General features: G+C 45.1%; 1 protein-coding gene across 2 annotated transcripts; it reads right to left on the bottom strand.

Annotated features, from left to right (window-relative positions):
• Positions 1–842: 842 nt before the first annotated feature.
• On the bottom strand, positions 843–15,399 carry faxcb (failed axon connections homolog, metaxin like GST domain containing b). 2 transcript variants are annotated; one of them, XM_070967029.1, is made up of 7 exons: positions 15,225–15,399; positions 13,463–13,584; positions 10,716–10,851; positions 10,329–10,525; positions 6,622–6,839; positions 4,842–4,958; positions 843–4,300 (listed from the first exon to the last, which is right to left on the bottom strand). In XM_070967029.1, exons 1-7 carry the CDS (start codon positions 15,258–15,260, stop codon positions 3,981–3,983), a joined length of 1,146 nt encoding a protein of 381 aa, XP_070823130.1. In that variant the 5' UTR covers positions 15,261–15,399; the 3' UTR covers positions 843–3,980. The 2 variants fall into 2 exon arrangements, with proteins under 2 accessions (XP_070823130.1, XP_070823129.1); XM_070967028.1 differs by lacking the exon at positions 15,225–15,399 and having other exon boundaries at positions 13,463–13,912.
• Between the last annotated feature and the right edge of the window lie 556 nt (positions 15,400–15,955).

The raw sequence follows: 15,955 nt of genomic DNA, 5'->3' as shown, positions 1-15,955 counted from the left end.
GAGACAGTCAGTGTGGAGGGTGGGCTGTTCAGAGAGCCAAATTAAAAAAGGAGCAATGCAGATTGTTTTAAGCTCTGGCAGCCCCTTCAGGCCCAAAGGCCTTGCTCACAGCCTGCACCTGCTCCGTCCCCCGGGAGGCTGGTTCCTGATCCGTGGCCCTCGCTTCTCCTCCCCGGGCCCCTAGCCCAGCCGCCTCCTCCTCCTCTCCTCTCTTCCCTTCTCTCCTCTCGTCTCATTCCCACTCCTATTTTTCATACTTTTTCTCCTCCCCATCGACTTCTCTCCTTTTCCTTCCTTTCCGCAGCCTCCATCCTCCTCCTCTTAAACTTTAACTCTTCATCTCTCCCCTCCAAAAACTCCTGATGCTCCTTTCCTCTTTGCTCTTCCCCAGTGACTTCCCTCTATCCCTTCACTCCTCAGTCGTGGCCTCTTCACCCCTTCTCTCCTCTCCACCACCTGCTCCTCTCCTCCTCTTTATCCCTCCTTCTCCTCTTGCTTCTGGTTACATCCACCTTTTGTTTTGCCTCTTTGCCCTGGCCCAATTTCCCCCTATCCCCCAATTTTTTTTTTCTCATCCCCCATGTAACTTTTCCTCTTCCAGTTCCTGCTCCTCTCTCGTTTCCTCTCTCCTCCTGTCTCGCCTCCAGCCTCCAAGTCTTAATCAGCCCCCCTACTCACCCGAATGATTGTGACTTGTTTGCCTGATTGAAAACACACAACCACATACATAAAATACAGTTAGAGCTATGACAATATAACACAATCTGGGGGCTATTATGATTATTAAACTACAGTGCAGAACACATGCCAAGGATGCAAATTAAACTCATAACCATGGCCTGTTTAAAATGATCACAGATATTCTTTATTGAAATCCTCCAGTCGCTCCAGTTTATGACTACACATCCATAGGTAGTTTGATCAGTCAGTCAGCTCTACATACAGTACAGTACACGTTGTCACACATACAGTATTTACATTACCCCAGCAGTAATGCTATGACATGATTCCAATAACAAGACATTTAGTTTTAATATGGCTTGATTAAAGCAGTCCAACTGTAGAGGATGCCCAGCCTGGATGAGGCGACTGAAAAGCACCTTACCCAGAGGGGGGCGGGTCGGGATGCGAACCACAGGATGACATGATGGAAGAAGGTGGTCTCTAAAGTCCCAGTATCTGAGTCAAACTCTGTCACTAACTCACCTACAGCCCAGCATCTGTCCAGGCTTCTCATTTAAATGGTCAATTCACCGAAATTGCAAAAAACATATCTTGTCAATTACCTAAAGCACAGGTGTGGAGCCATGCACATAGTTTTGGCTTTGGTGTCCAGATTAGTTTGGAGTTAGCAACCTGATAAATACAAGTCCAATGCTTACTCTGCTTTTTGGTCAGAGGGAAATATCTGTCTCCAAAGCCACTGAATGACAGTAGCGGAGCTATGTTCACCAGCTAGTCCCTAACTTTGTCTGTTGGCATTTGGTGCTGAGCAGATAGCGTACAGTAGCTTTTTAGAGCTTTCTTGATTAAAACAGCTGTGTGCTGAGTTTAAGAATGATGCTGATGAGAGCGCCGAGAGTGAACCAAACCAATAAAGCTATGGGCCATAAAACCAAAACACGGAAGAAGACGCTAAAGCACTCCCTAGAGTTGAGAAAAGCTGCAGAATCAATTGATAATTCCCTGTGGGTTCACATTAGACAATGTCATTTGATCTTTTGTTAATATAAAAATACTATAGCAGCTTTAAAGGGATAGTTTGGATTATTTGAAGTGGGGCTGTTTGAGGTACTTAATAGCACTTAAAATCAATAGTCAGTGTATTACCTGCAGTGGATGGCAGCTGGCACGCCATGCTGACTGCTGCTTAGCTTCCTACCTTGGTGCTCCTGCTGCTTCTCCAAACTGGGGCTGTGCCAACCGCCATCTACTGTAGGCAATACACTGACTATGGATAAGTATTTCAAACAGCCCCATTTCAAAAGACCTGAATTATCCCTCTAATGCTGCAATGTACCTACAGATTCTGGAGCAACATGTGCTGCACCACATCTTATTCTAGCTAGACGGTGCAAAGATATAATCTGCAAGTGTTACAACAGTGTGGCTTCAGGTTCAGGTACTGGACTGGCCTGACTCCAAATGAACAAAAATTCCACCCCCCCTTGATTGCATGGAGGCATCTTACAGACACATATACCTGAAAGCCTGGAGACATTAAACCAAAACTACTGGCTTGGCTCAGTACCACTAGATGTAAGTGACAACATGTTTTTTGTTCTAAATAGGGTGAACTGACCCTTTAACAAGTACTATTTACTCTATAAGCACCACAATCTTATTACAGCAGTCACACTGCCATGACGATCACTTCTACCGTGCTCCATGTGACAGACAAAACACGTGCCGGGACATTTTGGTCCATTTTAAACCCGAGGTTTTGAAACTAGCAATGGTTAGTTCTGATGATTTGGTAATTCTGACTGTCTCTGCAAAAGCGTCGTCATCAACTGCTTCATTGATGACATTCACACCCCGTAATATTCACATACACACAGCCGACATTAGCAGCACAGTCCCCTCAAAGCACAATCATGACCAGAACACTCAGCATCCTGTACTACCGATATACACGTTTATGTTTCCCATTCATTTGGCCTAGACTATTCTTTACCTCTACACCACACTGCTCTCACTGAAATAAGGTGAAAATAAATTTCCACTAGTGCAAAATAACTTCTCTCTTTGAGAGCAATAAGAAAACAAAGATTAAGAAAAAAATATATATTTGACACATAAGATCATATAGAAAGAATAATCCAGTGGCACTGATAAGAAATTATATCACAACAAAAAAAGTTTCAGACTATTTCCACCCACTGCAGTCTGAGAGAACTAAGGCTGATTTGTTGCAGTATGCACAAATGCATGCATACACACCTACACACACACTGACAGGTTACCTATGAATGGGAACCACGATATTAAAGTTCAGGACTGAAGGAGGAATCATTCGCTGAGTTAAACGGACTGCAGGTCATCAGGGTGGACTGACCTTGATGTTAGGGAGTTTAGGAGGCATCAGGCTGGCTGCCGACTCCATCTAGTGGTCTAATATACAAATTACAGCTGTTTACTTATACCAAAAACAATGACTCGAAACTCCCACTTCCCCAAAAACAAAGTGCAAGCAAATCATTTCTAAATGGAGAGAAACAAGGATGCTAACGGGTAAATGAAACAGGCACAAATCTGCTTGTCTCTCCTTCTGATTTAGGACTACAAGTACATCTAAGGTTGTGGTCTGATGGAGACATGGAGTACATCACACTTCGATACGGATTCTTCCCACATACAGTAGCATACAGGAAATGACACGAGGATCAATCTGCCACGGTCTGGCACTCAGTGTCATCTGTGTTTCCTCTCCAGCACATGGATGGTTAACAGCTGAGACACAGCAGCTGTTCCTTTTAGCCACATGATCAATCTCCACCTGTTCGAATGGGCTTGTGCGTTAAGACACATGGCAGAGTGGTGATTAGTTGCATCGTTTCATAGCAAGTGAAGTGCCACCTGTCTTGTCTACAACACTCCTCTGTAATCTCCACACTTTTGATGAGATGAGATGTTTCCTCTGCGTTGACCTTTCACAACACCAGCATCTGTATCTTGGGACGAGACAAATAAGGCAAAGAGAAGCTGCCACAAGGACAGTTCTGACATTACAGGAGGGGTGAAACCATACAGTAGCATGTGTATGATGCGGTTCAGTTTGTACGCTCTGCATATTAATACCCAGTCTGTCCATCAGGAGGGGATATCATTCGGAGTACTGGGGTGGAGGAGCTGGAGTAGTTTCTTCAGCTGTGAGAGCTGTTGTCTGGCAACCTGTCCACACCGCCAGATCTATCAAGCTAACCGAGACAATTTGTCCCGCCTCCTCAATCTGTCAGCCAATCATGGCCATTCTCGGGTCAAACCTCCAGGTCGGGCATTAACTCCTCCTTAAGCTGAATGTCATTGTCAGATCCCGTGCCCACGTCTGAGTCAAAGAGCGAGTGGTCGGAGTCGGGGGAGTGTGTGTGCGTGTGTCCGGCTGAGTGGCTGCTGCCGTCGCTGTCGTCCAGAGTGTCAGTCCTGGAGAAGAGGCCAAAGTCCAGTAAGCCTGTAGGGGAGCCGCCGCCACTGCTCTCACTGTCTCCGTCATAATAAAGATCCTCCACCTCCACAAACCACTCGGGCCAAAACCTCCTCCGCATCCGCTCGCAGAACATGGCCAGGTTGATCAGCTCTCCTGCAGAGACGGCAGACACAGCAGGTTCACATGTACAAGCTTTTACAGGTACAGTGAAAAGCAGCAGGAGGCATCACTGGTGCTTATTGACATGTTGAGTCTGATACACAGGAAGACAACACATCTGAGATACTCTGTGAGACATATTTTGTGTTATCCCTTCATTATCAGCCCTTTCATCCTTAATTATGAATCAAAACAACAACAACAACAAACAATCAAACATCTTCATTTGTGACACTACAAGCTCTCATTTCGCTCTCCGAAAAGATAAGAGACTCGAGTGTTTCCTACTCTGTGCAAGATGAGAAAGCAGCAATCAAAGCCTGTGTCAGCAACACTGCACTGCAGAAGAATATTGCTGCCACCTAGTGGCACAAACAGATAAATACACCTATGACAAACCAGCAGGCAAACTAAAAATGACAACGTAGATGATGTAGTAATATCTCCAGTAAATGTGCAATGATCGAATTCATGTATTTAAGTTGAGTTAATTATTAGAATATTCAGTTTCATGTCTGAGTACAGCTGCACTGACCTTTGATGAGCTGCTCTGGTCTTGTCCCGGGCAGAGTCCACATCGCCTGGGCTAGATGCCCAAACACCGTTGCATCTAATGTTGACATCTTAGAGCCCATAAAGTACTTCTTATCTCCTATAGGACAGAAAATAAAGAGCAATTTGAAGTTTGGATGCACAAAAAATTTCCACCATTTTTCAAATATTGCCTGAAATTAATGAAACAAATATGGAAATAAACATGCTAACATGTTAAATAAACCTCTTTATTAGAAGCCAAAAAATACTGAATACTCCAATTCAATCAATTCAGTGATTCCCAACCTTTTTCAGTCCACCCTCTCATTCAACGGTACTAAAAGTAGATACTGTTATTATAATTTGTAGGTTGAGTTGAAGTTTTTCATACACTTTAACGTCCTACCACTAACACTTAAAGTGGCAGAAGCTGCATCTTTCTACTACTTATCCATGACGTTCAGCTAATTATCTCAACCGTTTTTCCATGTATCCATTATTACTGCTAACAGGTACTTCAGCTGTTTAACCATTAATTTTAGCTGATGAGTTCAAACGTTCAAATCATGACTTCTAATTTTCCAAATTATATGAGCAGCTACACAATCTGTCCATGTAGCCCTGCCAGCTGCAGAAGCAGCCTGCTTGGGGATCACTTTCCTATTGTTTTACATAATAACACGTTACCTCCATCACTGAAATCTATCACAGAACATTTTAGTTTTGTTAACGTAATTGAGTGCAAGCAAACATTGCGTTGTAATTTATGCTAAATCAATGATCTTCTGCCTCCCATCCCTTTAGATAATACACTTCAAAATCGGCTCATTTCATCTTGAAGCTGGAACAGCTGCAGATTTTAGAATCACACACTCGCATGCACTTGAGTCTGGAACAGCAAAACATTCAAAGGGAAGCTGTGTGTTGTCAGAGTGCACGGATCCTTTCGCTCTGGGAATAACTTTCCCTTTTACAAGTCCTCGTCCGTTGAAATGGCCCAAACAGATCGATGTAAATGACTTTCTTTCCAGCGTCTGACTCTTTGTTTCCATCTCAACTCTGATATTTTATCACTGTGGCTGACATCCACAACTTCACATTTTCATTCATCTTTAGTATGATGGAATCTACTGTAAATTCTGCTTTTTCATCCCCGGTCACAGTATATCATTGTGCATATGTGCTGTGAAATAATTCATCAGGTCTATAAGTCATTAACACTAATGCTTCATTACACCACATTAGCCTGCCAGCGCATCCAACTATTTTTACTTTGGTTGTTAGACCTGGCAATGTCAAAACAAATTATGTTGATACAAATGTACAGACACACTTCAACATCATTCACACCAACATGAATATTTCCTGTATCTGGCTGCACACATGAACTTGGATCTCCTTCTGATTTTATAGAAAAACAACAGCAACTTTTCTGTAAAGGATGTCAGATTTCTCCACAGCTATCCATCAAACTGAGTTTATGAATACACGTGAGAGCATTCAGCGCTTCTAGAAACAAACACAGAACTCTCCCTCTCATGACAAAGGACTTATGGTAACAGATGCATGTTATTCCATTATTCTAAATAAGAAATCTGGTAACGTCACATTATATAACAGAGTTTGGGTAATCTCTCATAGGATCCTGCTCATAACTTTGATGAGGAAAGTGGTAGCGCAAAGGTTTGGAGAGGAGGCATTTAGAAAGCTTATCCACACACACACACACACACACACACACACACACACACACACACACACACACACAGTCCTCTTCCTACCCAGCAGCGTGGCCAGTGTCCTCATGTCCTTCTCCATCAGAGCGTAGACCTCCTCCTTAGAGAAGCGTCCGATGCCGTGGCCGTACATCTCCCTGCGCACCATGCTGCCGTTCAGGTGGCTCAGCAGCCACTTCAGGGTGTCGCTCAGAGGGCCGCTCATCGCCAGAAGCTTCTGAGTTTCCTCCAGGTTGTCCACCCACTGGCAGTAGGCTATCGTCCTGAGAGAACACACACAGCAGACAACATCAAGAGGCTGCTACTGGTCCACTATAAAGAGTCACAATAAATTCAATATCTTTGCAATTCAGGCTTTTAGACTCCAGAACCAGAGATCTTTTTGGTTTTAACTTCAATAATATGCAACTGCTCCATGAAACCACATTCAAAAAGTCTGTGGCAGAACTTTTCATATTCAATGTTGTCTTCAGCTCAGATCTATAAAGGTTTTGGATCTCTGACAGTAGACGTCGTCTGCTCTCTGCCATTAGGTCCTCACAAACCAAATCATATACAGTATTTCTACAAGAAGCTCTAATCCAAGGCTATTTTTAGCAACACATGATGAGTGGCCATCATCTCAGGATACCAAAAGCTAATCCTGACACCAGCACAGCACAGCAAGTCCAGTTGTGAAAAAACAGGAAGTAACTGAGCCCGTCATGAATGGACTGTGCAGGATGCACAGCGGTGTCAATAATAATGTTTTAATCACAGACTCAGCCCCTGTGTCCTGTTACCAACAATGCTTTGTGTCTATTGACAATCCACCTCATCCTAATCAATAAAAGTGGACTGCCGCATCCGTCCCACTGCCCATTTATCAGCTGCGCTGCTCTCAGCTGGCTGCCAGGAGATATCGTATCATATATCTTATATTCGTCCCTTCGAACTGTCAGGCCGCTGTCACGTCCCTGAGGAAACGCTGGGAATCTATCGCTGCCTCACAGGTTAGAGGAGAAAAGGTGACTGTGCACACGGGCAAGAAATTCCATTACAGATTTGGATTAAAAGCTCTTGAACAAAGCACTCACTTAATGCTGCATTGCACGGATTCAGATTCCCTCTTGCTTGTGGTAAAAGAAAGGAAAGCTGAGCAGCTACATCCTGATGTCAGGCAGAGATTTATCTCACAGCAGCAGACTGAGAGATGTGGTTTGTCTATGTGTGCAAACAAGCCTGACTCAAAGCCTTAAAATCCCTCTCTGACTCCACTTCTATTGTTCTGCATCTCCACTTTTGTGGCCATGAAAGATTTGCTCAAAGAAACCAGTAAGAGGCAGCTGTTTGAGCAGCATGATCTCATTAAATGACAGTAACTGTCTCTGATGTTTGGTACATTCATTGTCGACTCTGCTGTGTTCTGTTGTTCCAGAATCCTCCTGCGTGTAGACGCTAACAAGATTAAGCTGCTATATCCTTACACACTTGCACTTCCACCTTGTTGGAAACACAGACTGAGCTTCTCCCTCAGCTCGTCTGAAAGCCTGGAAGCTTCATGTCATCGTTCTGCTTGTAGTGGCCAACCCAAAGGAGCCTCTGTCTGCAGCCTGAAGTCTTCTGGATCACTCTGACAGACCGGTCGCTCAATGTCAATTGAATTAAAGCATCTGGTCTATATTACTTCTGGGAGTGATCACTGTACACTGGCCACACCCCACTTCCTATTATATTATCTGACCCGTCAAGATGCTGTCCTTTGTTTCAGATTTGGAAGAAACTGTTTGGATACTTCATACATAAATAAATATAAATCACACATAACGTATTCAAATATCAAATTAAGCTTTAGCTAGTCAGTGTGAGGCAGACAGGGGACATAATCCATTTTTTGTCTCTTCTAGCTCTGTTTTGGTGTCCTCTAAAGGTACAGACGCAGAGTCCAGCGAGGACGCACCGCCCAGCTCACGGGATGAGTTTTTCTTGGCTCGTCTGTTTTCAATATGGCGCCTGAGTAACAAACTCTCATATTACACCCAACAATATACGTGCAGTAAAATCTGTTTCTGAATAGCTTTTATATGAGAAATAGACAATGCAATAACAGAATCTAGATTCATGCTTTATCAGCACTGTCTAATTTGACAGCTCTGGTGTGCTGAGGAGGAGTCGTTATGTAAATTCAGATACGCCGACTGGTCTCGCTGTGCGGTTTCCATCATGCACTGGATCTCCTGTGCTCCACAGAAAATGAATAGGATCTGTCGATTTGATGCAGAGTGTCTGTGCTATAACTCCTAAAAAGAAAAAGAAATCTGTCTCTTTAGCTGCTAAGTGCTTCTCCATGTTCACTGATTGGCTGCTAATGCTGTCTGTCTGCTGTTTGGTGCCGGGCAGGTAACGCACAGTGGATTCATCTCACTGCCTGCTGCTGCTAGAAATAAGTCTGAGGACTAAACGAGGTTAAAAAGTTACACAGGACTGAATGCAACTGCAGCTGGGTCATAATTTATCAAGCAACCCATCATGTCATTTGATCCATTGTTAACATAAAGTGCAGCTTTAAGAGAATTCTTGGAAACGTGATATATTTTTTGAAAGGCCAGTTTGTTTATCATCCCCAAAAAGCTGATAACAGATACGACTGGTTTGATAGCAGTGGTGGATAAAGCTTAAACCACAGTTGCCACGGTTGCTATTTCCTCAGTTTCCTGTCATATCATTTTTATTACAGCATCAGTCAGGAGGGCTGGTGGGAAACTGTGCGTGTATGACCTCACCATCAGTTGCTGCTGCTACCCTGCAGCTCTGAGGACCTGAACAGAGAAACAATCCGCCACGCTGCCCTTCCCTGACATAAATAATTCAATCAATAGGTCTATATGTGGTCTAAACGTGGCACAGGGTGGGTGGAGGAGCAGAGGAAGGAGAGCATGGAAGGAGGGAGGGAGGGATTATGTAGGTCACATGAATGACCTCTAAAGCTTCGGAGAAGTGTTATAAAATCTACCCAATTCTACCCAATGACAACATTCCTAAACACATTAACCTGTGAGGTTAGACACGTCACATCCACCTTCACACAGTGGATGAAAGCGTTACATGGTCTGAATGTGAGGACTCAGAGGTTAGCTCAAAATGATTAAATAGAGGAGAATAGGCCACATCTCACTGGGTCAGACAGTGTAAGATCAGTGTGTGTGTGGGGGGTGGGGGGTGGATGGTGGAAGATGGATAGAGCTTTTAGGTAATGGAAAACACTCTGAGCCTCTCTGGGCGTGGGAGGAGTGGTAAACCATTTCCTAGCAGCAGCGTGGTTCTCACCCAGAGGTACTGGAGTGACTCACCACGGCGAAGGATGGCTGACAACACAATGTTTACGGCGAGGACGGAGTCAGCCTGGCCCGGAAGGCTGCGTAAATAATGCTTCAATAAGAATATGAAGAAATGAAGATCTAAGACTCAATGTGTCTTTTTTTAGCCGTTAAAATCATCGTGACGCTGTTGTTTTTCCATTAGATCTGCGTGGGTGGTTCCTGACATGGCTTCACACAGCTTATGTGTTAAAATATGTATTTAAATGTGAATATGTAAAATAGAAATGTACATATTCAAGTCAGTTTACGCAGAATTTTATCCCTCAAGCACAACTGTTAGGTCAAATTATGGAAAAGTTGACGTATTCAGCCTTTAAAATCAGCTTCCAGTTGCTTAATGATTGGATTTTTCCACTGAAATCACTGGAGACCAAAGACACCAGTGTAACTCACCAGTAGAGGTGCTCCTCGACCATTTTGGTGACAGCTCGGGACACGGCTCTCTCCTGCGGGGTGAGGTTCTTGTTGAGGTTGGCGCCCAGCTTCTCCTCCAGGAAGTCTACGATGAACTCGGACCCTGACGCCTGCTCGTGGTTGTACTCCATCCACGGCATCTTACCCTGCGGCGACAGCTTCCCATCAAAGTAGTTCTGCAGAGGCAAACAGCTCCGTGTGACAACATTTTCTGGACCGTGAAGACATGTTATTTCAGACAACACAAAGCTTCGCTGACAGGAAGAAGACAGTGAAGGCTCTTAAAGCAGCTGGCGGCCTCGTCAGAAACACCAGAGCGAAGAGCACTTCGCTGCCTGTCCTGTCGCTCCGTCCGCTGGGTGTCACCTGGTAGGGGAGATCCAACATGCGCAGGTACGTCTCTATTTTGAGGCAGAAGGGTGAGAGGCTGGGCACGCCATTCTTTGGCCTGGAGAACTGATGGAGGATGATGGCGTCTTTAGAGTCCAGCTCCTGCTCCTTCCTGCACAGATGGAGACGACACAATCCTCAGTAAATAGACAGTGACTAAATGATGGAGTGTCTCCCTCTATAGATGGTGTGTTTCCTGCTTTTCAGGCATCATTTCTGGGAGGTTTGGGAATATCTTTAACCTTGACTGTCACTGGTGTGGCTGGGAGCAACCGGTGTTACTTCCTGTTCTCTGGGTCAGCGAGGGATGTGAGATAAATACCAAATAGAACCCAGCTTCCCAGGCTCTAACAAACCCTCCTGGGATAAAAAAAAAAGGTCGCATCTGCAGTTTATTATAGCCTGGTGAGTCCCTGTGGTTTTTCAACCACCCACCAACATGCACGCTTTTATTTTCAGCAGCGGCGGTGGCGTCACTTCATTAACTTTCAAACAATAGCTATGAGCAGACCCAGATTCTGTTGTCCTGGTTGAACTCCACAAGGAAAAAAAACACTGTTCATCCAAATGACCCCCGAAAGCAAAGCTATAACATGAACAGGAAGTGCTTTTAGGGTCGACGATCCTGTGAAATGAGTCGAGCTTCTGATACTGAAGTTCTGCACCACTGAGTGGCTTTAAGAGCTTCACTTAGAATAGAAGTTATTGACTAAATGAGTCATCACGCTGCTCCAGGTTTAATCAAACACAGTCATCCTGTGCGCCTGCCGTCCGGACACAAACAACTAGAAACTGTTCTACTGTCCTTGTCTCCGTCTGTCTTCCCTGGACTGCTGTGGATGTGAGGTCCTGTTGTCTCTGGAACAATTGTGCCAACGTGCACATGGACTGTATTATTAATGCCAAACCTATAGGTCCCTGTTCCTCACCACACGTTGTTCATGCAGCACACAGGAAGTGGTAAAAGGAGACTTTAGCGTGGCTTTGCAGTCAGATGGACCTCGTCCGCTCTGTTCAGCGTCTCTTTTATCACAAGCTCTTCAAGTCTGAATAATTCAATATATCTTAACAGGGGGTTGGTGATATGTGCTCTGCTTCTTATTTAACATGATTTCATGAATAATATAATCATTGCCAGTTTATTAGGTACAGCAAGCTAAAAATGCTGCAGGCTAATACAAAAGGCCTGAAATAAACCTGCTCAGTTCAGTTTTTCTTGAAAAGATTTTAAATGTATTTCTATATATATAATATTTCATCCACCCTCATTTCTTTACGCATAACCTTCGACATTTAAAACAGGAAACACTTCCTTATTGGTGTAATAAGAGTTTATCTTGGTCTTTTTCCCCTTATTTTTTCATCATCCAATGTTCACAACCAGTGTGTGGCAGAGGGAAGGGTCACCACGTCAATACTTTATATTCAGCTTTAACATGACCAGACAAAATGTTTATGTATGATAGATTTACACATACATCAGTGGGATCTGTAAGTCATGGAGGAAGTAGAGCCAGTGTAAACAAACAGAGTGAAGTAGGCTGTTTGTTTGTTTGTTTGTTGACAGTAGTGGCCATTTTTCTCATGACTGTCAGTTGATATGTCATTTATGTGATGCTAGGCTAAATAACAGAATCCAGGGAGCATTTACTGCAGGACTGTGGTGTCACACTGCATTAGTTTTAGTGAGGTGTATCCAATAAAGACAGCGTGGACACAGTATGTAAAGCACACTGAACTCTCTCCTCGTGTCTCTGTCCACATCATGTGGTGCTGAAACAGTTCCAAGTCTGTGCAGTCTGCACAAACGAACATCTCTGTCCACTGCAGCACTGAGCCTGCTCTGTCCTGTGTGTCCCGTCCTTCTTTCAGGTCTCCATCAATGGAAAGGTGCTGCTGAACTCTCACTTTACGAGCTCTGCAAGCACGAAGGAGCTCTGATAGAGGGGACACGGAGAGGAGGCTGAGTGCAGAGGCAGAGCTGCCGCCTGTGTCGACGAACACATCACATGGCATGAGCAGATGATGCCGGCAGGCTGCGGCTCCAGCCTCAGCAGCCTGCACGTGATACGGCAGCTGAGTTTCTGCACGAAATGCAAGGTTGCACAGATTAGCGCGCGGGGGGGGTAGTGAAAGCAGACACTACCAGGCCACTGTTACAGGATGTACTTACTCCCCGGCGCTGGCCTGGCCCAAAATAATCCCCCTCTGACAGACACGCACTCCCGGCTCTGCACATTGTCCCGAGATAATCACGCTCGCATCGCGGGGCCTGATCACACCCTTCAGCCGCCTCCATGACAAGGTGCAGCTGAAATATAGGAGTGTTCTTCGGGTATTTGTGCGCAGCAGCTGAGCATCTCACCGCAGAGTTCATTAAAGGTCGCTCTGACTCCGCAGCGCCCGAGGAGCGCTTCGTTTAGACACGCTCAGGTGCCGATGGAGCGGCACACGAGCGGACGCGTGACTCGTTTTTTATTTATTTGATTTTTTTCTGCCTCCATCTAGCGTCGTGTCCTTGGGAGGAGGAAAACAAGGACTGAAACCTCAGCAACCACCGCGAGATCTGCACAGCAATCACAGGACTCGCATGTCCATTCATGGTTTGATCGCAGCTCATTCCAATGACAGCCGTCAGTCAGTGTCCGCGGGCCGCAGCCCTGACGAATTAATGAAACAGAAAGTGGTGAAGAGAAACTGATCAGCCATGCTGCGTTTCCTACCTGATGGCGAGCAGTTCATGCAGTAGGTAGGCTGCAGCAGCCAGTAGGGCCCCCCCGGTGATGTATAGGGTCTTCTTCCACCAGGAGTCCGAGCCCAGAACCGACATGATGCCTCCGTAGTCCTGCAAAGGGAAGGCGATGATATAGCCATACAAAGACTGCTGCTGCTCGGAGCCGCACAGTCCGAGGGGCAGGCTGTGATTCCTCCCGAGTTCAACCACGCACGGCCGGGAAGAGGCGAAGCCAGCAGCCCAGTACATCCTCCCTCCCTCGGTTACAGCCACCCCGCGTCCTCCCTGCTGTAGTCCCCGTTAGGCTTCATCTAACCGCCCGGCGGGTTGTCTACGGCATGGCGGCGGTGTGGCGAGTTCTCCTCCACAAATCCATCAGAGTAAACATCTCCACTCGCCCTGCTCAGCAGCGCCCAGCTCGCTTTCCTTTGCAGGTTTTAGGTAATGCTGTCAAGTTGCTAGTCAGAGATACAACAGCTCGACTTCCGGTCACACCGTTTAAAAGTAAATGTCGCAGTTGAACTGTTATTTTGATGACTTGCACATTGTTCTGTGAGGGACACCACTATACCAATACTGACATTTCACACTGCTTCTGTCACACTTTCTGTAAATGAAGAAAACTTTTCAAATCTGCAGGATAAGTGAAGCTGAGGCCTTTTCTGCCTCTCTCAACAGCTGCATTCACTTCTACAGCAACTTTAATCGGACTGCAACAAACTATTATTTAACTGAATAGTTAATAACGCAGTTATTTTCCAGATTAATCATTGTGTCTGTCTTTTCACAACTGTCACATTTTCCCACTGCAACAAGTGGCACATTCAAATTGCTTGTTTTGTCTCCCAAACTCAAACATCATTTAATATTTGGCTTTTCCAAACAGCCTTCATGTTTTTGGCCATACAGTATGTATTAAACAGTTTGTATTGACTTATTATACTGTTCCACATTTCTGCAGCTCCTTCACAGGGCTTTGGTTCAATATTCTTGGTCTCTACAAATGTGTTATTAAAACTAAGAATGAAAGCTCATTCTTGATCATGGAAATTTGACAGCAATGGAAGAAAGAGGAGGAGACGCGATGCAAGTTCTCACAAAGAGCTAACAGCTAATGGACTTTATCTTGAGATTCTTTTTACTTGTCAGACAAATATTGTATGATTATTATTTTATAAAATGACATGATGGATTATTAGTAATAATAGTCAACTGACAAACATAAAAAGGTGGTTTAAAAAAATACCACGCAACATCATCCTGCTTTTATTTTCTAGATGAGTTCGCGTGGATATCCGGTGTTACGTGCCAAACTGTGGCAACTTGACGCAGCTGTCCTATTGTCTGCTCCAGCGGAGGAGTCACCCCGCCCTGACGAGCCTCCCGCATCCCGGAGAGAGCACTGGCTCCCCTCGATGGACGCGGCGCTTATTGGCCAACAACAAAACACGACGATAAGACACAAAGTTTTCATGACAGGAAGCAGCTTTAGCTACCAGAGGCTTCTTCCTCACCTCCATAATGTCCGCTAAAGTTTGTGTGTACTATTTACAGGTAAACACCTTAAAAAGTACTTGTAAAATGGTTGTAATAGTATTGAAATATACTTTATATGCTCAATTAAAAACTACACAGACAAGAAAACTTCTGATCCAGTTGATCCGTGTGTTAGCGCTCCTTCAGAGCTGGTCCCAGATCACCTGTTGTGGGTCTGCAGTGAGTCCCTAACAGGCGGGATGGAGAGTACTCACTCTGGAGCAGCTGCGGAAGTGGAGGAAGACGTTCATGGTGACGGCTGAATCCACCGGGCGCTTGTTGTGTCTGTTTGTCGAGCATGCCGAGAGGAGGACGTGGTCAACTTAGAGGAAAGCAGATTTGGCCGAGGATCCTCCAGTTTACATCACCATCGGTGCCACCTTGATGCCAGTGAAATCCCGTCTCCCGCCGACCAGCAGGTGACAATCTGTCCAGGTCGACGAGGGCTGGCGTGTGTGAGCAGGACAGGATGACCCGATGGCCTGCGTGCACACTGCAACACGGTGATCCGCTCTGAGGTCCTCACTGCAGCCATGGCTACTGCAAATTAGGTGCGCGCTCCCCTGGCTTCAGGGAGCGCGCATTACAGCGGGAGCGTTTATTATTGTAGACAGCTGATCTGTTGTTTGTAGTCCGCTGCAGACTTTATGCTGGCAGATGTGAAGTATGTGGCAGTTCTCAGGGTCGTCCCATGGCCCTTTTTTATATTTAATGCATTGATTTTCACTATCACCCTGTACAATCTGATAACTTCTACAAAGTGAAATAACAGAAGTGACATTCCTTGGTTTGCTGGGACCCCTGAAGAACCCAGTAAATCCTCAGAGTCTGTTCATCCATCAGAGAAACACATCATCTTTGCAACCACTAACAGCCTGGTTATTAGTCTCTTTAAGAACATCATGCAAGCATGGCTTCTCCTCTGCCACAGGCTTGATTTGAATTA

Source organism: Chaetodon trifascialis, chromosome 7 (assembly GCF_039877785.1).
Source record: "Chaetodon trifascialis isolate fChaTrf1 chromosome 7, fChaTrf1.hap1, whole genome shotgun sequence".
Classification (NCBI taxonomy): Eukaryota; Metazoa; Chordata; class Actinopteri; order Chaetodontiformes; family Chaetodontidae; genus Chaetodon; species Chaetodon trifascialis.
Note: the sequence above shows the minus strand (reverse complement) of the source record. Positions and strands in the feature narration are given on the sequence as shown.

Excerpts from the sequence above, each read along its gene's own strand:
- faxcb (XM_070967028.1), bottom strand. The coding sequence starts at position 13,722 with ATGTACTGGGCTGCTGGCTTCGCCTCTTCCCGGCCGTGCGTGGTTGAA. Across the intron at positions 10,526-10,715 it reads TGTTGGATCTCCCCTACCAG|AACTACTTTGATGGGAAGCT; the intron begins GTGACACCCAGC and ends TTGCCTCTGCAG. Across the intron at positions 4,301-4,841 it reads ACCAGAGCAGCTCATCAAAG|GAGAGCTGATCAACCTGGCC; the intron begins GTCAGTGCAGCT and ends CCGTCTCTGCAG.